This window comes from Drosophila kikkawai, chromosome 3R, assembly GCF_030179895.1.
Source record: "Drosophila kikkawai strain 14028-0561.14 chromosome 3R, DkikHiC1v2, whole genome shotgun sequence".
NCBI classification, from domain to species: Eukaryota; Metazoa; Arthropoda; class Insecta; order Diptera; family Drosophilidae; genus Drosophila; species Drosophila kikkawai.
This window is the reverse complement of record NC_091731.1, coordinates 10956454-10977956: the sequence shown is the minus strand read 5'-3', so window position 1 is coordinate 10977956 and position 21503 is coordinate 10956454. Positions and strand designations below refer to the sequence as shown.

The 21503-nt window shown below is 45.3% G+C and overlaps 6 protein-coding genes across 8 annotated transcripts; 1 reads left to right on the top strand and 5 right to left on the bottom strand.

Annotated features, from left to right (window-relative positions):
* Positions 1-584: 584 nt before the first annotated feature.
* Positions 585-7424, bottom strand: Fancd2. Its single transcript, XM_017162061.3, has 13 exons — positions 7227-7424; positions 6416-7170; positions 5180-5321; positions 4762-4830; positions 4504-4694; positions 4376-4448; positions 4131-4300; positions 3585-4072; positions 3324-3522; positions 2136-3271; positions 1853-2077; positions 1414-1633; positions 585-1357 (listed from the first exon to the last, which is right to left on the bottom strand). The coding sequence occupies exons 1-13, from the start codon at positions 7299-7301 to the stop codon at positions 673-675; spliced, it is 4428 nt and encodes a 1475-aa protein (XP_017017550.1). The 5' UTR covers positions 7302-7424; the 3' UTR covers positions 585-672.
* A 41-nt stretch (positions 7425-7465) lies between these two features.
* On the bottom strand, positions 7466-9823 carry LOC108071338 (uncharacterized). Its single transcript, XM_017162062.3, has 5 exons — positions 9635-9823; positions 8627-8787; positions 8480-8570; positions 8280-8398; positions 7466-8216 (listed from the first exon to the last, which is right to left on the bottom strand). Coding segments are annotated over exons 1-5 (510 nt in total). The 5' UTR covers positions 9637-9823; the 3' UTR covers positions 7466-8079.
* A 367-nt stretch (positions 9824-10190) lies between these two features.
* On the bottom strand, positions 10191-12908 carry LOC108071318 (lymphotoxin beta receptor inhibitor). 3 transcript variants are annotated; one of them, XM_017162028.3, is made up of 5 exons: positions 12677-12908; positions 12486-12599; positions 12197-12426; positions 11713-11861; positions 10191-10591 (listed from the first exon to the last, which is right to left on the bottom strand). In XM_017162028.3, the coding sequence occupies exons 1-5, from the start codon at positions 12788-12790 to the stop codon at positions 10380-10382; spliced, it is 819 nt and encodes a 272-aa protein (XP_017017517.1). In that variant the 5' UTR covers positions 12791-12908; the 3' UTR covers positions 10191-10379. The 3 variants fall into 3 exon arrangements, with proteins under 3 accessions (XP_017017517.1, XP_017017516.1, XP_017017515.1); XM_017162027.3 differs by lacking the exon at positions 10191-10591 and adding an exon at positions 10729-11502 and having other exon boundaries at positions 12486-12596; positions 12677-12903; XM_017162026.3 differs by lacking the exon at positions 10191-10591 and adding an exon at positions 10729-11502 and having other exon boundaries at positions 12677-12902.
* A 102-nt stretch (positions 12909-13010) lies between these two features.
* Positions 13011-14211, top strand: RpS20 (ribosomal protein S20). The gene is made up of 4 exons (XM_017162030.2): positions 13011-13167; positions 13302-13457; positions 13683-13772; positions 14021-14211. The coding sequence occupies exons 1-4, from the start codon at positions 13165-13167 to the stop codon at positions 14132-14134; spliced, it is 363 nt and encodes a 120-aa protein (XP_017017519.1). The 5' UTR covers positions 13011-13164; the 3' UTR covers positions 14135-14211.
* On the bottom strand, positions 14198-15173 carry LOC108071319 (calmodulin-like protein 4). Its single transcript, XM_017162029.3, has 4 exons — positions 15024-15173; positions 14853-14883; positions 14726-14790; positions 14198-14655 (listed from the first exon to the last, which is right to left on the bottom strand). The coding sequence occupies exons 1-4, from the start codon at positions 15024-15026 to the stop codon at positions 14305-14307; spliced, it is 450 nt and encodes a 149-aa protein (XP_017017518.1). The 5' UTR covers positions 15027-15173; the 3' UTR covers positions 14198-14304.
* A 113-nt stretch (positions 15174-15286) lies between these two features.
* Positions 15287-21368, bottom strand: Adss (adenylosuccinate synthetase). Its single transcript, XM_017162025.3, has 5 exons — positions 21085-21368; positions 18785-18887; positions 16684-16963; positions 16260-16620; positions 15287-16198 (listed from the first exon to the last, which is right to left on the bottom strand). Exons 1-5 carry the CDS (start codon positions 21247-21249, stop codon positions 15770-15772), a joined length of 1338 nt encoding a protein of 445 aa, XP_017017514.1. The 5' UTR covers positions 21250-21368; the 3' UTR covers positions 15287-15769.
* Positions 21369-21503: the final 135 nt, after the last annotated feature.

Sequence of the window (21503 nt, the reverse complement as noted above, 5' to 3'; positions counted from 1 at the left end):
TCCATAGAAAATATTTCATACTGTCTTAAAATTTCAAATATTTTAGAAAGATTACTGTGGCGTTAACCTATCATAGAGTCAGTCATGTGGTAGGTGGCTCCTTGTTCGATTACTATAGGGTCAGTCAAGGGAGTACCCATGTACCCAGTGGTTCGACGTTCGATTACTAGAGGGTGAGAGGTGGTTCAACGTTCACTTACGTTAAGGTTAGTCAAGGGAGTACCAGACAGGTGGCTCGGTATTAGTATATTAAGGGGTTTTAAAGGATTTAACCATATACCAAGTTCGTCGTTCGTTTACCAAATGGGGAGGAGTACATCAACGTTCGATTACTATAGGGTCAGTGAAGGGGGAACCCATATTTTAGGTGGTTGAACGTTCGTTTACCAAAGGGTCAATCAAGGGACTACCCATGTACCCGGTGGTTCGACGTTCGCTTACCCTAGAGTCAGTTCCCATACACGAACTAGTTGGGTATCTAGTTTAGGCATTGTCAATCGACACCTTCAGTACTGTAGGGTTCATATATCTCATCAACAGCGAGTTCAAACTGCTCAACCCGTAATACCAAAATTATAGACTCGTTTTAGCTCCGAAAACTCATACCATACTACGACTTCACAGTAGTAGAATTTATTTATTTGTACCATTTAATTGAAAGCAAGTACATTTTTAAAAGCATTTACTGCGGGATGAAGAGGACTTACTGCTTCGCCGGCTGCCATCGCTTGGTCTTGTGCTGACACTTATGGCGGTGATGCCCATGTTGTCCCCCAGCACCGTCTCATCGACACTGGTATCATCTGCGGGTATTTCCTCATCGCTGTTTTCCTCGCCAACAAACGAACCGACTGGCGTGATGATTGAGTCACCGTGCAAGTCCCTGTTTATCATATTACCCATGTGGAAGGCCGAGTGGCAATTGTTGGCAGCCAGCAAGGCTTTCACGCGAAACACCAGCGTCTCGATCGTCTCCCTGAGCGCGGGAATGTAGCTGATGATGGCTGTATTTTTAATAAACTTTGAATGGCAGCAGAGTTGGTGCAGGAATCTGGTCACCTTCTGCAGCTCGTGCAGAAACTTTGTGAGCCGTTCGGGATCCTGCCGAACAATAGACTCCAGGGCTGACATTCCCTGCTGAAGCAGCAGCTTCAGAAATATTTGCGAGTGCTTTAGGAACAGGCCAAAATTTCTGGGTTGTTCAACAAGCTGAACAATTTTCAGCAGCCCATTTAGCAAGCCCACAGTGGACTCCCAGAGTTGCAGGTGGTCTCCTTTCTTGTCCACGCTGAGATGGGCACTAAGAGAGTGAATGAGCACCTCGCACAGTCCTCGAAACAGCAGTGGAAAGTTTGCTCTGAAAATGGAAGTTGTTAGGCAGTTAGAGTGCTACTAACACAGGCTATAGCTTACTTCTTGAAGTTCGGGAAGGAGTTCAGAGCCTTGTCCTTGGTATTAAGAATCGCACATTCTTCTACCAACTGGCCCAAAAGTTCACTCTGCTGTTCAGGTGTGGAGTTCTTGAAGAAGCCCTTGACCAGTTCGTCCAGATAGGTATTGCACTGCGCACCCTTATCCACAGTTCCAGAGTGATGAAACCATTTACGTCGCAGCAGCGTACCGCAAAGTGCGCCTGAAAAAATAATGTTACTTTGTAATTGGGGGGATATGGTATTTCATTTTTTGCCTAATTTTTAATAACCTTGAGGGTATAATACTTTTAGTCAGAAGTCAGAAGAAGAAGTGCCTCAAGGCACACCCTCTAGGTTTGAAATGCTTTGAAAAGTGGCTAGTTTGGCCCCCAATTAACCATATATTATATATATATTTATATCTAATTTTTCAAACTTACGCGAATGCTCGGCATGCTGAAAACTAGATTGGCTAATATCGAATCGGGCACTTGCCACCTTCAGCAGCCCGCCCAGCAATCTATGGAGTTGAACCGCTGTACTCAAGTTTAAAACGGACTTCTCATACTTTATAAAGTATTCAAATGTGACAGTGGCCAGGCGAGGAATACTTTTCTTCTTAAGCGCCGGCCACTGATCCTTGGAATGCAGCTGATACAGTGACTCTGGAAAGAGGTTTACTTATATTTTTTGGGGTATTTTGGGCCTTGTGCTCTCGCTTACTGTGCAACAACTCGGCTTGGGACTTGTCCACCCACTCGCCCCAGGCAAAGTAAAGGGCAAACAGGCGAATGCAGAGCCCAAAACAGGTTCGGATGTAGTTGAATTGCTCCTTGAACAGATCCAGATTGCTGTAGACATGGTTGACTTTCACCAGCTGCGCGTCAATGGCTTCCGCCAGGGTTCTGAGGTGATTGTTCACCTCGAGCAGACAGGGCAGTAGATCGCACATAAAATCCTGCGGCTTTGCCAGATGCAGCCTTAGGCTGTCCGTGTCCGAGGAGTCCTGTTGTCCGTTGACTGCAGCTTCGAGCTTAAGAACCATATCCTCCAGAAGAAACCGCAGCTCTAGCAGTCCCAAGAACTCGCCCACCTGCTCCTCCTCCAGCGGGTAGTTCAGAACGAACTTTTGCTCCACCAACAGCATAATGATGCCCACTTCCATGGGCCTGTACTTCTCTCGCGGCCCATACATCTGCTCAAAGTCTATCTTCGTTTTAATGGTCTTGCAGGGCCCCACCTTGATGGAGAAGTCTGTAATCGTGGTCTGATTACTCTCTGGTTCCACCGTCGAGGCGTTGGCCTTCGCCGCCGCCTTGGGCGCTCCTGGACGCTTCTGGACCTTGAGATTGGTTAGGAACTGGTAAGGCGGTGCCACGAAGTCCGTGGGCGCCCGAGCCAAGAGCGGCTTAATCCTCTGCTCAATACGTATCAGTTCGCCGAGCCTGGCTAGAACCCGACGTCGAGTGGCGGGATCTCGCTGCGCTGCGAACGCACTGATCGTCACCCGCATCCAGTTGACTGTGTGGAAATAGATGCTCAGAATGTCGTTCTGCTGCTCGTCGCCAAAGTTGTCAAAGATGGCCAGATAGTTGTCGTCCTCGAAGAAGGCGGGCAGCACTATGGCGCATCCAAGCAAGGCATTTATCTGCTCAAGGCTGTAATGGTGGCGATGGTTGTTCAGGGCCCTGACACAGTTGAAGAGCGGCGCCAACACATATATCGAATCGCAGGCCTTGGCCTTAGGCAACAGGACCAGTTTGGATATATTTATGCCAATGCTGAGGACCTCGGTGTCTGTGTGGACATTTGTGTCGTCCAACTCATTAATGTTCAGTTGATATTCCAGCCTGATGCCCCTTTAAGAGTTGGGTTTAAGGAGGTGTCTTGGCGGGTAAGATGTCTACTTACTTTACTGTCTCTGCCAGATCCTCGGTGACAAAGCTGTTTTGGAAGCGGAACGTTATCAACTCACAGGCCCAGGCAATGAATTGATGGTCTGGGCCACAGGTGGAGGTTCCGTCATGGCGCTGACTGAGAACCGTGGCCAGTTCTTCGTAGAAGAGGGCCAGGGACTCGGCGCTGTTCCCTATGGAAGCCTCGGTGCGAGCTATGCAGTGGGGAAATATGTATAAACCCATTGAATACTCTATGAAAAAGACCCCTAATTACTTATCAAATTGGCGGCCAGTTTGCCTCGTCCATCGGGCAGGGAGTCCACGTTTTCCACGTTCGTCAGGGAATCGTCAATCTCCACATCATCGGTCTGAATGCGAGCCAGGGCATCGATCAGCTGCACGCAGCCTATGATTCCCTGTTTCTTGATAGTGTCCGTGGAGTTGATCAGCTGCTTCTTCACCACCATATCGACCTGTTCCTGCAGCTGCAGGCAGCCCGTTAGCTTGGGATCCGGGAACGCCACATGGCAGAGCAGGTCCATGGCCACGCGAGTTTGCGTCAGAGTCAAGTCACTGATCCGGTCCAGCATAGGAATGAGGAGTGTGGCACAGTTTTGGACATCTTTGGCGCTCTTGCACTGCAGATCGCGAAGCAGCTCCAGTGCCATGGTTGTTAGGTGTGGCGATGATTTGTCGCAGGTGAGCTCGAGCAGCTTCTTTAGGATATTTTTCTGTATCGAGTTGAATATCTTGAAAAGTATACTGAAAACATACATTACAAACATTAAGAATACATCTAGAGAGTACTTATGGAATATACCTATACGAGGTCTTGGCAAAGTCGGACACAGTTCGGTTTTTCTCCCGCATAAAGTCGTGCAGGATGTGCATAAGTGTACTTATGTGCTGCTCCAGGATGTGCTTATAATGCAGTTTTACCTCCTCCAAAATGCTGACAGTAATGTGCTCCAGCTTGATACGGCGGCGTAGCTTATTATTGTGGAAAGTGGCACTAGAGGGTTAACTATACATATATAATAACCTATATATAACTATTTAACTTACAATATTTTCTATGTACAGGGAATTATCTTCGTTCACTTGTATGAGCAGCAGCAAAACAATCAACTCAAAGGAGCTGAAGTATTAAATAAGTCAATATCTGTGAATTGTTGTGTATTCTCGAAGCTTACGTGAATCCTTCTGCGGGCAAACTAGCAGCAGTCCTCTGCCATGTCTGATAAAATCTCTTGGATCGTATCAGGCCCAATTCCAGGAAGCCAAATAGCTCCAGCTGCGACTTTCGATCGTCTACTGGTGCCGAGCTATTGTCCCTATGAACGCTGTGACGCCAGTTGAAGATTTCTCGCAGTTTGATGACCAACTGATAAGGGGAAGAAGACATAGAGATTCTAAGTATTTGGGTTGCGGCAGTTGTCAGTCAGTCTTACATCGCGCACACTGTCGTCCGTGTCCATTTTCAAAATGTTGAGCATGAGCCTTATGAGATGCGCCAAGGTCTAGAGAAGATAGAGACTTTTAAAGGACATTCTTGTTCAGCTTGATCTATGCGGAAGCTACCTAAAGAGGTTCATAGAACAATGCTAAAAGCAAAAGAAAATATGCCTCTTTATTTTGACCATAGCTTAATAAGCTCAATTCCAGGAAATGGAAAGCCTTCATCTAAATGTTCTAATTAATAAAGTAATTTACCAAAAATTTACTTAAAACATTATTAAAATTTAACTTTAGGATGAAAACAATGTATGTTTAAATACGACACTTTACATTCACCTATTCTTTAGCCCTTAGCAATGTTCTCTTTAGGTAGCTTCTGCATTGATAAACTCTATATCCTTATCTGCTTACGGTATCCGGACAGTCGCCACTTGTGGCATACTCCAATATCCGCTGTCGCAGCTTCCCCTGAGTGCTTTCGGAAAGCGATAAATTGCTTAGGGTGTGCACCGTCGTCATGTGGAACAGGTCTTCAGTGCTCGAGTAATTAATGCTGACAGAGGATTAAGATTAAGTGATATTAATATTTAGGGCTTAAACATATTTTTTTATTTTTGCAGTTAAGGAACCTATGTATACTATATATATTTAAAAGCATATTTCGATATTCGAAGCTACATCACTGAGAAGAAATAATCCTTAGAGCACCTTACTCCTGCAATGATAACGACTTAAGGTGATGTAAGGTTAATTCGGTGCAAAACGGGCCATTTTTCAAATATTTGTTGTGAAGAAGCGGTTAAAGTTAACTTATTAAATAAAATACCATAAAATAACACCACATTTAAACAAATTTGTGTTAAATGAATTATCGGAAAATATTCAGAGCTATAGGAGTTATAGGGAACCTCCCGAGTCTCTTTCAAAAAAGTTGGTTTGCTGTGTACATTCCAACTATCCACAGAATCACGTGGGGTTTTTATTTTTAAATATTTTTTTTCTGATTTTTCATCAAAATTTGAAGTTACAAAATTAAGTTACTTAGTAAAAAAAAATATATAAAAATTTAAAATTTAAAAAAGTCCGACCTGAGTACCTTTAGAATTAGTAAAATAAGTTATGTGCCAAATTTCAAAACGATTGGTTCAGCAGATTGTGTTCACAGACTTTTAAAAAGCCACTTTTGGGGAGAGCGCTTTCAACTTTGTGATACTTATATGATACATTGGACACCAAAAGACCTCCGTTCAATAACGCATAACTTCGTCAATTTTGCGAGAACTTTAACACAATATTCTTAACATATATATATATATATATTTAAAAAATTACGAAAAAAAAACAGTAAATACCCTTTTTTTCATTGTAGTACTTCTGTACCCTATATATAGAAAATTTAACAGTATTTCAAGTTTAAAATAATAGTTGTTAATAAAAATAGTTGACAAATACTTTATACTTTGCTTAGTAACTATTAAAAAATTCAAATTGCTAAGTCTTAAGGGCTCTTCAGCTAAATATTTAAAAAAAAATCCTAAAACGGCCGTCACATGGGTCAAGTCAACCCCCTTAAACCGCAGCAGCTTCCAATTGTTTCAACTCGAAATATCCTGGAATGGTTAGAATCTCAACGGTAGTTAAACTCACATGAGCAATTGAACAAATTCATCGTGCATACTGGCATCCAGTATCAACTCGGCACTGGCTATGATATCCAACTTGGCCGCATCCGTGACCCTGTTAAAAATGCCTTCGATGCGGCTGTAGATCTGCTCCTTGTGCGAGGCGGTCAGGTAGCGCAGCTGGGCCAGCATCAGCGGCAAAAGCGGCAGGGGAATGGCCGCCTTTCCGGTGAGTACGCGATCCGCGGTTGCCACCTCCTCGATCTTGTTCAGCAGCACCTCCACGCAGGGATCCCGCAGGAAGTCGATCATGAGGAAGTTCATGAAAATGCTGTTCTGCGACTGGTAGATCTGCTCCTCCCCAGAGGCGTCCACAGTGCACCCGGTGAGTAGCTTCTGCACCAGCTTCGACTGAGGTGCCATCGCCGCATTCAGGCCCGTCTTGAAGGTCTCCACCTTGTCCGTGTAGGACGAGGCGCTCATGAATATCTCGCGCAGCTTGGACACAATGGACACATGGTCGCAGGCCAGGATCAGGCTGTCGCCCTGGTCCAACTGGACACCGGCTCGTATCAAGACCAGTTCGAAGAAGTTGTTTGGCTGCCGGGAGAGACTCAGGATGTTCCGGCCGGTGGACTGGGTGCGACCTAGGGTGGCGGCTAGGATAACGCTGTGCTGCGAGAGGAAGCGCTGGGTGTGCTCCTGCGAGGCAGGTATGTTCTCCTCGCTCCCGCTGCCCGTGGACTCTGCCGAAACATCCGCGGTGGTGTCCGACTGGCGCTGTAAAACACACTTGAATCGCCTCTCAAAGCGGAAATTCCGAAGAGTCCACTTACGGGCACCTTGATGGTGGTGTTTTCGTCGATCGTGTTGAGCGCCTTCTGCGGGCGCTTCTTATACTTGCGATACATGGTGGAGAATCAATCAATTTCACAAGATACGAACAAATAAAAACAGAAAACAAAACAAATCTTCTGGCGCGCGGCAGTGTGACCGTGTGACCTTCCCGCTTTGTCCTTGTTGGTATTTTTCCCATTTTGGTATTTTGGCTTGGACGGTATTTAAAAGCCGCTGCTCTTTGGCGGAAATTCAAAAATTTTTATTCAAACGTACTCTACATATTGCGTATAAAACTATTATTGTTCCTAGGTAAAATTAACGGGTAATCATATGTGGTGAGTATGTGTGTGTGCTTAAATGTAGGAGTCGGAAGCATGTTCCATTAATTGTTAATCGTATATATGCAATGGAAAAGTCCAACGTAACGCTAAATACAATGATTATAAACTTATATTTAAATTTAAAGCCTTTCGATTTGAATTGTTTAACGTGGGTGCTATCTCTGATAATGTTCAAATGATTCCTAATATCGATTTTCAACTCTTAAAAGTGCAAAAACTCACTATTGTGCTATACATTTCTAAATGTATATATATGCATGTATATATGGTTCATAAAAAGGAAGTATATGTATGTCTTGAAGTGATTATGCCAGAAATTGACTTATTTTCGTAACTAGTTCATAGAAAATCACTAATTTGGCGTTGTTTTCAGTATTGCTATAAGGTATAATGATGAACTTGATGCCATTGCTATCACACCAATGCAGTCCAAAGCGGAAAATTTTCGATTCCTTCACAATACTGTGCTCCTGGAAACTCTTCCCTAAAGTCCCGCTCAAACATTACATTATTGTTTTTTCGCCCGACGCCTTTTAAAGCCCGTCATCTGCTTCAGAAGCTGCGAATTTTCGTCATCGAGATCCATGTTTGGCTCCCAGAGCCGCAGTCGTTTGGGTATATAGATTAGGCCCAAGAGAGTTATAGCTAGTTAAAAGTTTAAATTAAATTCTTATTTATAAAAATAAATATCCGTAAGTATGTACTCACTGTTCAGCACACAAGGGAAGATCACGTAGAAGTTGATGGTGCTGGAGCGAAAGTAGAGTGCCTCGGTGGCGTAGAAGACCATGGTAAGGGCCAAAGAGCAGCCGCCCATGCTTACCACCCTATCATTAAGGAGCAAAAACATTATTTTTTAAAAATTTCCCAACTATTTATAAAAAACTAGACCCTTGGGAAATACTTACGGCCTATAGTGGATGTAGAGGGTGCAGTGGACCAGCGCGATGGCCTTGAGCAGGCAGTACATGCCAATTATGCGCGATATTGTGTAGTCACCTGTAAAAATACCCATTATATAGGTCATAGATTTTACTTTTGGCAAAAGAACTCACCTTCTATGAACTGAGTATCGCTGTGATCACCCAGAAAGCTGCGTCTTTCGATATAGCTACGGAACGCCGTGCCCAGATCCATGAAAGCCACGAAGGCAATCCATCCCCGAAAGGCGTAGAGCAGGCGTTCGCGGGGTCTTCCGCCGGACTGCATGGCAGCCCTTAAAGGAAACCAAGAATAAATAGATAGGCATTTGGTTTATATATGGTCTCATCTAATCTGAGACGAAATCAGGGTTCCCGACCATGTTAAGCCCGATACTCTCGTTACAAAATATTGCATACCCAAAAGGCGCAACCATAAGAGCTAAAGTTTTCTAAACACGGAATAGAAGCACTTGGTTTTCATGAATTATCAAGAACTAATAGCCTTTATACACTTCAGAAACGTATAAACATCACGTTATTTAACACACATAACTAGCCCTCCCCAAATTCTTGTAATGTACCTAACATTATGATTAAGATTAAGTTATTTTGATATGCAAACACCATTTGGATTGTCATCGCACCTTCGCGTGTGCATAATTAGGCGCTTTATAATGAGGGCCTTCGGGAATGGCAGGAATTTCAACTGAACAACCGAGTAGTGGCATGTCCAGCCGGCTTATCGACCTCTCGGAATCGCACTCTGAAGTCCCCGGACAACCACCCCTTTCCGCCCAGCACGGCGAACCCGCCCCCAAAAGCTTGGCAAAATCGATATTATGGCACATAATATATGCCTGGCCCGTTTGTTGTTTGTGCAGCGGCAAATATTTGTGTGCAAAGCGTAATTCCCGGCTGCACGCGACCACGTGGATCGGGCACAGAGTTCGTGGAGCTCGGAGCTCCCCACCCAGCCGGGTTGTTTATTTTCAATCAACACCGCCGGCTGGCTGGGTCGCCGTCGCCCGAGCAACGCGATTTGGCCCCGGGACCGGCTAGCAGCCGATCCATAATTATTCCCGTGCACTCTACAACGCTCTGTATGTGGGTACATGTTTATTTTTGCGACCATTTTCTTACATTTTGCAGCGATTACCGAGCAACTCAGCCAACTATAATTCCGGCACACGCGGCGTATGCGTAATATACTCGAATGCGGCACTCTTTAATCGCAAGAAACCTTTTTTTTTAATGCTGCAGCGATTGTTTATTTTATTTTGGTTTTCATTTATCAAAGCCGAAACAATTTTCGCACCGTCGGCTGCAACGCCTCGCCGTCCACTGAATGGGAAAGTTCCGTGCGCCAGCGGCAAGCTTTTATGCTTTTTTGGAGCTTTACGCCTCCGTTGGGGTTCGTATCGCACAGGGGATACCTGGAGAACTTGGTCTAGAATCTAGACGAAGCGTTCAAGGGTAGATTGCAAAGTTTTTAAAGTGTATTACTAACTATTATAAATTGTTTTAAAATTATAAGCTATGAAAAGGTCAACTTTTATGTATTAAAAAATCAAATTGATAACTTTTAACCCGAGATTACACCGACTAGGACCTCGAGTCATAAAAATAACAAAAATATATATAATTATAATTAATAATATAAAGAGAAATTAAAGACTGCGTTTAAAACCAGCTCACATAGATTTCAGTATATTTTATTTAGCAAAAGTACAAAAGTTAAAACAATTTTGAAACGCTAACGATGCATATCAAGTTCTAAGGCTGTCGGTATATAGAAATCAAACCAGCTTTCGTTCGTTTCCATAAGCAAAGGTTAAAAAGATCAACAATTGTCAGGTTGTATGGCTCTCCTAGGCTGAAAGTTGGTCTAGTCCTTGCCAATGTTCGCCTCAGTCTTGCGGTACTCGGCCCAGTCCACAAATCCGTCATTGTTCAGATCCATGGACTTTAGCACATAGTCAATGGTGTCCTCCAGTGCCTTGTCGGTGTAAACGGAACCGGATTTGTGCTCCTCCTCGGGATGGCCATCGGCCTGTCCGTCTGCGTGGCCCTCGGCCGGTTTCTCGCTACTATCTTTGACTGGAAAGGTAATGGGAGGTTACAGACATGGCAGTGTTGGTCCCCTTGAGTCGATGGTTAGGACAAGCTCACCCGAAACCATTTGTTAATGTCTAAGTCTACTTTCTACTTGGTACGCGGAACTAGAAGTTCTTGGCTGTAATTTGGATTTGACTTTATTAGCTATATAGGTTTCAGTTTCAAAAAGATTTCCACTTGGTAGGGCCTTCTTCGATTTATTTTATCGCGTAGTTTTATTTTCTCTTGTTTTTTTTTTTTTTTGTACAAAACAAACCTTTACACAATCAGTCTGTTGTTGTTGCTGCTCTCAAGTCGGGCTTAGAAATTAGTTCATATCGCGAAATAACTAAAGTAATGAAACATGGAAAACAAAAACGAGAGAAAGCAGTTGAAATTGCACAAACCGCTCGTGAGATTCGCGTTCAGTATTCGAAATGGGAATCTTTGAGAAAGTTATTGGAAGAAGGGCAATAAGTTACAATTTGTTCAGGGTGGTTCTCCGATTGGAATGCTTGCAGCATGGTAAGTAAAATTGATTCGAATGTAATTCTAGTAAAGTGAAACTACGTAATTTCATGACGTTTTGCCGGAGTATGTGTAGCACGTCACAATCACGGGACGAGGACATGTTATGGATGCCAAAACTGAACGGATCTATGTGGGTGACGACGACTACTAATGAATCGGCTGCTGGGGCTGCTGCTGCTGCGGCTGTTGTTGCTGCTGCTGCTGCTGCTTCTCGGCGGCCTTTTGCTGCGCCTTGATGAACTCCGGATAGTCGATGTACCCGTCACGCGAGGTGTCGTCCATCTGCAGGATGGGATCGATGAGGGCCACTAGCTCCTCGTCGGAGAAAACCTTCTCCTCTACATGCGGCTTCTCGCCATTCGGCTGCTCCTTGCTGCCTTGCTCTGCACGGCAATGAGTTGTTATGGCGGATGCGTAATGGATTAGCATGAGATTCGAGCATGACCACAACCATAACCGGAAACAGCCCCGTTTAGTTTACGCATATGCAAAAGAGGTAGAACAGAACAGTGGGTCAAACAAAACGAAAACAGAAACCATAGACGCAAATCTATCTACACGCAAGCCCGAGAAGGAGGTGGTGGCAAACTTACCGTGCCAATGGATCAGCGACTTGATCAGCTCGCAGCCGTCCAGCTTGTTGTTGTTGTCCGAGTCGTGCATCTTGAAGTAGTGAAACTGCAGCTCCGCCTCGGACATCTTGCTGGTATCGATGGGCACCTGCATGTGCTCCTGGATGTGACTGTAAATAGATGAGAACGTAATAAGTGCAGGCAGGAATACGGTTTTTAAGTGCTTAAAATGTACCTTAAGGGGTTCAAATTTAAGTTTAAGACTATTTTCTATATAAATGCCAATACATTTGCGTAAAAGTATGAAATAATCATAGTTAAAATCATATCCGAGATCTTGTTAAATGAATTGCAACTTCCTATAATGAAAGTGGGAAAAACTTGGTTGAAGTCGCTACAATAACCTAGAGAGCTGTCAGTTTGGCTAATTTATGACGTCCCCCAATTAGAACTAGAGCTCCCTTAATACGAGCTGTCATCAGTGATTAGATAGGCCGGCACTTACGCGCGCTCCTGCTGGATGTTGCCCGTGTTCAAGACCTGCTGCGGCTGGCCATGGTGATGGCCACCCGCCGGCTGCTGGTGATGCACTTGCTGCGGCTGCTGATGGTGCACTTGTTGCGGCTGCTGGTGGATTGGCTGCTGCTGTTGCTGTTGCTGCTGCACAGGAACTTGCTGATACTGGACCGGCGGCTGCTGCTGCTGCTGGTGCTGCACGGGCACCTGCTCATATTGCTGTGAAGGGTAAAAAGTTAATTCATGTCCCTGGACTCAGCAATGAACATTCCACTCACATACTGCTGGGGCGGCACACCGGGTGCCGAGTGGACCTGTTGCTGATACTGCGGCTGCTGGTGAGGCGACGGCGGCGGCGGATGATGCTGTGGCACCTGCTGCGGCACTTGCTGCTAAAAGAGTCGGGGCAATGGATTACTTAGCGATGGGCCCGCGGCTGGCAGCTGGATCGAACTCTCGTCATACTCACATAGTGCTGCGGATTGACGCCGGGCGCGACGCGCTGGCCGGCGGCGAGGCCCACCAGAGTCAGGAGGAGGGGCAGCAGCAGAACTGCTGGCTGGTCCGGGACGCGCATCTGCATGGAAGTGCTGGATTCTAGCGGGGATCGGATCGGGTTCGGTGGCGCCTGTAATCACCACGTCGCTAACTCAAAACACACACGTACACAAATCGCAGCTTCTTAACCTTTGACCATTCGCAGCGGGCGACAGCTGTTATGCAGGTAACAACGACATTCGCCCCGAGCTTAGAGCTTGGAAACTATCGATTGTACTATCGAGGTATCGAATATTACCTTTTTTTAGCCATCGATGTATCGATGAGTCGATTACAGAATCGATTTTACTTCCAGCTCTAATATATCTTCCTCTTTCTTTTTTTAAAACGCAAACCGTCTGGTTCAGCGCTGCTCAAAATACAAAGATTTGAATATCTCGACCAGAGAAATTGCTAAATATGGTAAGGAATCTGGCGCTGCACCCGCTCGGATGGTTGGGAATGTCCGAAAGCGCAATTTCTCCGCGAAAAAACGGTGCACGTGGGACTCGTTGAACATAACCTAACTCCGAACATGTTTTCCTACACGTCCACAGGCTGCTGCACCCAAGGATATTGAGAAGCCCCATGGCGGCGATTCTGCCTCTGTGCACCGCATCCGCATCACCCTGACCTCCAGGAACGTGCGCTCGCTGGAGAATGTGTGCCGCGACCTGATCAACGGTGCCAAGAACCAGAACCTGCGCGTCAAGGTAAGGAGTGCCTCCATCCAGCGAGGCAACATCCGCATTTACCTGGAGGTTTTGCGTGCCCCCAGACGCTTAGCCTAGTCATTAATAAATGCTAGAGAGAATGCCTGAATTGGACATTATTTTCGCACTGATTGCTCCAGGGCGAAAATAACACATGGTTCAGGCGACAACACCTCGCAACACTGCAAGATTTGCCGCTAATCGCATCTTTTCCAACCATTTCAGGGCCCCGTGCGCATGCCGACCAAGACCCTGCGCATCACCACCCGTAAGACTCCTTGCGGTGAGGGTTCCAAGACCTGGGATCGCTTCCAGGTGCGTGCCCCCACATTTTATATATATATATGTATATTGTCCCGCCGATGGACAGATCTGATATCGTGGTTAGGCACACCGTCTGCCTTTCCACAGTATCTGTATGGTCCGCCCAGAAAAAACGTGTTCTCATAGTCCACTTTGTTGGTATTCCTCACAATTTGGCTCTCCGAATTCGACAATCCCATTGAAAACCACTTGGGTTCCATCCCTCCCTGGCTGTTGACTAATCACACGTTTACTTTCAGATGAGGATCCACAAGCGCATCATCGACTTGCACTCTCCCTCCGAGATCGTCAAGAAGATCACCTCGATCAACATCGAGCCCGGCGTAGAGGTTGAGGTCACCATCGCCAACTAAGATCGGCAGATGCTACTTTTTTACACCTCGAAGAGATTGGCGTGCGAAATAAAACCCAACTACTTTTCTTAAACACATTTGTCTGGCTTTACTGCGATTGTTTGTTGTGCGAAATCATATTTGGGGTGCAAAGTTCGCTGGAATGTTTTAAAATAAGATGTAACCCGGATCTAATAGTAGTCTGGAACTGGGGCGCAAGCAATCTTCACAAAGTCGGCATACCGCACGGTGCTGTTGTTGTTCACGTTAGCCTCCCGGAAAATGTTGTCCACCTCGCGCATGGACAGGCCCTCGCCCCAGTTCTGGAGGAGATTGCGCAGCTGCCGGGCGGATATGGTGCCCTTGTTCTGGGGATCGGCTGCCTTGAAGGCGGCTATCACCTCGTCCGGCAGACTCTCCACCTTGGAGTGGATGTGCATGATTTCCAGAAAGTCGGCAAAGCTCATTTTGCCGTTCTTCTGCTTCAGGTACGAAACCAGTTCTTGGATGGTCGGCGACAGTCCCAGAGAACGCATAATAACCTGAATGACGAAACGATCAGTATGGGTTGTTTCTTTCAGTGGAGGAGGGGGGGCGGGTGATACCACTCACCGTTAGTTCGTCCAAGTTGTTTATTTGGCCCGAACGGGCGAACAGATAAAAGCACTCGCGGAACTCTAAATGCCAGATAAGAAATACTTTGAGAATGAACTCATCAATGACTGGTGGCCAAACTTACCATCAATGTCCTGTTCTTTGAAGTAACGGGCCTATAAGAATGACCAATAGAAAGTTGCGTAAAAAGAAATGGTTAATGAGGGCAGCCAAGTGGAAAGTGCATTCGTAATACAAGAACACCCAGGTTTCTGGAATATCTAGGCAGTTCAGCTATTTTTTCACTATATCTCACCATTTCGAATTACTTTTTATTGCACTTTAACGGAAAACAAGGAATAAATAAAGTAAACAAGAGAAAATAAATAAACTAAACGAAAAACTCAAACAGGTAGCTGATCAGTGTGACCAGATGTGTGAAATCTAGAAAGGTTTATACCTTTAGGTGCAGGTAATTTCGATAGAACTGACCGATAACCCGAAGTAAACCGCTGCTATCGGCTCGATAACCACTTCCTCGGCTATAAAATTTGAATCGGAAATAAAACGCCTCGCATGTTAAGACTTTAAAATGTATTTACCTTGCGACACAATTACACAAGTCAGAGCACACTGTTGTATTTAAATATTAAAACAACATCATTTAGTTATTGTACAATAAAAAATATCTGCTTCCCTTCGCATACAAAATTTGAAACTGCACCTGATGATCTTAAAAACTAAGTACGTCCTCATCAAACAAGAAGTATAGTATATATATATGCGTGCGAGCCCTAAAGGCAACGCTCAAAAATGATTTTGTGAACATCAAAACTAAGAATTAAAACTTAAAGAAGCAATAAGCTAATAATTTGTGTCCAAATGTTGTAGATAGTCGAAATATTAGTTGTATTGTGGGGTTAGGTCTTTAGTTGTGGTTGGATAGTTAAGCGCCGTCTAGCAGACCAGAGTCTCCTAATGGTCTAATGGGCTTTAAAGCGTTTCCGTCTCATATACACACACAGTCGTAGGCATAAGTACGTCGGCACACTGTCGGTTTAGCTAATGAACGTTGATGATGGACTCGCGCCCCTTGCCCACACCCACCCAGCGCACGGGCACGCTCAGCTCGCTCTCCAGGAACCGGACGTAGTTCTGTGCGTTCTCAGGCAGCTCCTTGAAGTTGCGCACATCCTCGGTGGACGTTTGCCAGCCTGGCAGCACGGCATACTCCACCTCGATGCCGCCAAGCTCGGCAATGGTGCCCGGGAAATGGTCGAGCTTCTCGCCATTTGGCTTCTTGTAGCTTACAGCGACCTTTATCTCCGGCAACGTGTCCAGAATATCCAGCTTGGTGATGCAGATGCACGTGTAGCCGTTGACAAGCGAGGTGTACTTCAGCAGCGGGATGTCTAGCCAGCCGCAGCGGCGCTTGCGCTTCGTGGTGACGCCGATCTCAAAGCCTCGTGTCTGCAGAAGTTCACCGATTTCCTGGAAATCAACGAAGGGATTATAAAATCGTCCTTAGGGCTTGTGCCAAACTAGCGCTCACATTCAACTGTTCGGTGGGGAAGGGACCATCGCCCACTCGCGTCGTGTAGGCCTTGACCACACCGATAACCTCGCCAATCGTTTGCGGGGGCAGACCCAAGCCGGTAAGAACACCGCCAATGCTGCAGTTGCTGCTCGTCACATACGGGTACGTGCCGAAGTCAATGTCCAGCATGGCCGCGTTGGCGCCCTCCACCAGGATCGTCTTGCCGTTTCGCAGGGCGGTGTGCAAGAAGCAGATGGTGTCCTTGACATAGGGACGCACCTTCTCAGCGTAGTCCTTGTACCGGGCCAGCTCCGCCTCCACGTCCACGTTAATCGATGGGAACAGGCGCACGTGCGTGGCCACAATCGACTTGAACCTAAAGTGTTAGGAAGAAATAGGTTAACCTCTGAACTCTACGATTCAAATGAGCAGTCCTTACTTGTCGCTAAACAGGTTAAAGTCGCCGAGCAGCTCGCCCACACGGATGCCGTTGCGCGTAGCCTTGCTGGAGTAGGCCGGACCAATGCCCTTCTTGGTGGTGCCCAGCGACTTGCCGCCCTTCTCCGCTTCCTGCATGCCATCGACATGCTGGTGGAAGTCAAACACCAGGTGGGCACGGTCCGAGATGATCAGCCGGTTCTCCAGATGCTGCAGCCCCTTGGCTTCGTTCTTAAGCACCTCGTCGAACAACGAGGGCAGGTGGATGACGACGCCGTTTCCTAGAAAATGTCAAGCAATCACTTGTAGTCTTTGTGCTCAATCTGTGGGATTTCCCCATATTTGCCGGGGCCGTGATTTAAATGAGTAATAAATAAGCAACACTGCAGACTGCAGTTGGCAGCCATGTGATTGCATCTGCAGTAATCTGACTTGGTAATTATATTGTCTCACGCTCCGAAATTTCGTTGTGACACTTTCAGCTATACATATTCTTCACTGTCAAACTTAAATAGTTTTTTCTATAATAGCTGACGTGCAGGGTACACTTCTGATGCATGAAAATGTTTATCACTAAAGAGACCATATCGGATAAAACAGGCATCAACAGAGGAGTTGATCTAGCCGTGTTTATCTCCATCGCAAAAGAAGTCTCTCAGCTTAGGAAACTGTGGTTGGTTGTTATGACTGTCAATATATGTATATACGTTTATATATAACTGTCCCAACAGAAAACGTATATATAGTGTAAACTTTATCAATAAAGATAGTTGAGCAATAAACCAAAACCCAACCAGCAATCTGAAATAAGAAATTACTAAAAGATAATAGGTTTAAACAATGGAAACTTATTTCCAGCTCTACGTCCTCCCACTTTCTACACGTGTAATTATTGTGTTGTACTTCGTGGCTAATCACTTCGCTTTATAATTTAATATCCGGACTTTCCAAGAAGTCCCGAAGAGCCAGCAATACTTAGTGTTACGTGTGACATTTATAAGACCTCCTTTTAACATTAAGAAGCTTTAAAGCCTACCTATAACAGGGACTCATGTTCGTTTTTGTTGCATAATAAGTAGACAAGCCAAGTTGACGATACGATGAGTCCATGGAAGCAATTTCGAAATCATAATGCCGAGGCACGCGAGCCGGCTCAACGGACAGGGTCGTTTGAATTGAGCTCAAAACGGGAGGGAAATTAAAAATAATAAGTTAATTGCCTGATTAGAATAATTTTCCACCACATACGAGTGTGTCGTCTGTGTCATAAACGATATCTAAACGGCAAAGGGGTTGCCTGTGTGTTGGTGCGGTTCTGATTATCTCACAAATTAGTCTTGTGACAAACGATGACAGTGCGGATACGGTTGTTGCTGTTGGCAAACAATGTCGCCCACAACCCCATTATTTGCAACATCGATTAAACTTTCAAGCCGCAGTGGAGAGCAGGACAAAGTTGCGATAATATTGACAACAACGATGACCTTGGACGGTGACAGCTGGTGACGTCACTGGGGTACTGGTAATAAGTATTTTCCCACACCCTTCTCTCTGACTCTGATTTAATTATCACAATTGCTTATCTACAGAAATAGAAAACCTTTCATTTTCATGGGCATGCGGCGCATCAAAGTCGAAAAACAGACCAACTGACCCGCAAGCCAATGTCAATGATGCACTAAATCTTGCCAGAAATTCCTCCCATACATTTGTCTATATTCTATATACTACATAGTCCATACATACATGCATATATCGGGGGTGTGGGTATATTATGTGGCATATATATACTTGCTCGATACGTTCAATTTCAGTTTGCCGCAGAGCGAGTGAAAACTAAAAGCAAAACAAACCGACAACACACCGTATATTTACGACCTATACTGTATGCGAAAAATTCGTTTTCTGCTTATATTTAAAATTGAAATAAGGAAAAACAAGAGTGGTATGGCGTGGGGGAAAACAATCGCTTGCTTACTTTCATTGAAAACTTCTTTTTCTCTTGATTTCTTGCTAACTCTTGACTCTTGACTTTCACACCTGTATCCTGGCCGATCCTGGCTATATATGAAGGTCCCCGATCCGGTCTCCTCTCGACTTACCAATCACGGAGACGCACTTCTCGTTCACGACGCCGCTGGGCAGGAGATGGAAGTCGAACTCCGTGCCATTGGCCACCACGGTGTGTCCAGCGTTATTGCCGCCCTGTGGAGGAAAAAAAACATATATCAGCCATACGATACGATTCCCAGATATACAAACTATATATGTATGTTGATACACAGAATTAGCATTGTTTGTTTTGCTTTTGGCGGCAAAGAAAAACAAAAGTTGTGTGTGAAAAATAAATAAATATTATAGAATGTAGTAGTATGTAAATTAAATAACACGGCCGACGGTACGGCGAGTTAGTGTGTGCCCCACGTGCCCACAAATATCGAATGACAATAAATGAAAGCGTTCCACACACACACAAGCACCGATAACACTACGTGTATCTCACGGATACGTAAGCACTCGAGATATTTAATGTGTTTTCCTTTTCATTTTGGCAACTGTACAAGTTTTCTACGTTCTGCTAATCTAACTCAAAATGTGTCTTCTTTATTAATATTTAATATATACTGTAAAGCATCTACAACAAAATGATTAGCGAAAAAGAAGAGTGAAAATTCTGGAACCTTCACAAATCATTGCTAAAAACCAAAAACAAGATAATCAAAATGTTTACGCCGTGCCAAGGAGAGAGCTTATAGCACGGGTCTCCGATAAGATACGGGGAAATGGCGAGATCGCGATCGCAGTCGAGGTCCCGCTTCCAGTTCCCGTTCCCATCCGTGGCCTTTTGCGGCGCAGTATGCGGAATACTGCCGTAATCGGAATCGCCCCAAGAGGGGCGTGTCAGTCGTGTGACTCAGCTCCGGAGTGCGATAATCGAGCCTGGGTTTCCAGCGAATCTGTTATATAAGGTCCGCCCTGATAACAGCTCCCCGATTCTGCTGAACCACTATGATATGATGGATAGAGTGGTCTGCTGCTCCCTTTATGGCATATCGTGCATTGACCCGGAAAAGTGGTTATGGGTTCGACCTCAGGCGGAAATCAACAAGTGTCTGGTCACTATAAACAATCCACTGGCGACACGCAATTGCCGAATCCTCTGGATATGTATTCTGCATGCCCGGAATGGCGCGGATTCCGGCTGCCCTGAAGCCAAATATTCTGCACGGGTGCATATTCCCTCCCAATGATGTTGTGAATGATGTTGGCGGTTATGTAAACCTGGCGGTTCGCTGAGCAAGCACAACAGATGCGAGGAACAGAGACGGGGCAAGGAATTAACGTCAGCCGCGAGAGAGACAGCGTCTCGGAGCGGGAAAGAGACGGTTAGAACGAGTGACGAATTTCGCTGCGCCAGCAGACTTGCTGACGGAATAATAGAGCTGGTTCTGCCAATGATTGCAAAAAGTAGCTAGAGGAAATTCAAAAAAGGACATGGCGAAAACTTCAAGAGTATCCTTATGGGTACAGTAATTTGGTCGAAACTGCTTTCAAAATGATAACTTTTTTAAATTTAAATGGTTTAATATTTAACAAATTAGGGGTTGTATAAAAATACTCGAAATTAAATGTTGAGATTGCTGTCCAAGGTTTTATTATTTGATGAGTGATTGGAATTTCCGGTAATCAAAGGTTAAACAAATATTTTAATAATAAAATTAAATACTTTTACAAAGTACATAATAATTTAAGCCCTTTAAAATTCCGTTTTTTCTTTCTTAATTTTTATACGTGAGCCTACAGCTTTAGCCTTACATTTTTGAATACAAAATAGCTACAAAATGTGATGTTTTAAGCAACCTTTATAAATAAAAAGATTGAATGCAGTAGTTTAAGGACAACTTTTCAAGCCTCTTCTGTTGATTACAAAAAAAAAAAAAAACTTTTGAATTGACAAGCTAGTTCTTGACCACCGGAACAAGTCAGATTTGGCGTGAAAATGGTCGGAACGCCTACACTGAGGCATACACACCAACACATGCGAGGCGGGGCTGAGAATAAGAATGGAAGTGGGAGCGAGACGGCGGGCGGACTGGCGCACACATGCGCCGCTCGCACGAACACTTGGACAAACACGCTGACGGACGGACACACACACACACTGGCGCAGCCACATGGCGGGCGCAGAATTGATAAATACAAATGGGAAAGCATGCGGCGGCCGAAAAGAGCGATAATAGTTGGAAAAAAGTGGCTTCGCTTGTGAAATACCCAGATGCTGGGCGCCGGGGTCCGACTGTCTGGGATGTCCTTGGGCAAGGATAACGGCTGGTCCGTTATCAGTGCCTTGGTCAAACCTACTTTCAGCGTAACCCGATTACAGCATACAGCTATTGCTCACCTGACACCTGCAAACAATGTCCACCTCGGAGGCGAGCATGTCCACCACTTTGCCCTTGCCCTCGTCGCCCCACTGGGCGCCCAGGACAACGTCCACCTTCGACTTGTACATCTTGGTGCGGCCTTGGTGCAGCTGCTCGTAGTGGTTGCCGTTGGTGGCGGACATCTTCCCGGATCAGAATCGGAATTGGATCGGACACGGAACTCGGGAACTCGGATCGCGGATCTCGGCGCTTGACAGTCGTTCGCGAACACGTTGTGATTATTTCTGTTGGCTGTGTCGTTGGCTATAAAACAAACACACTTTGGTCAGTGGTGTCATTTCCGCTTTTTTCCGTTAGATTTGGCTTTTTTGTAAGATTACGGGTAATATTTTAAATCAACGGGTCGGCGAATTTTAGTTTATCAAATTTAAGAAGC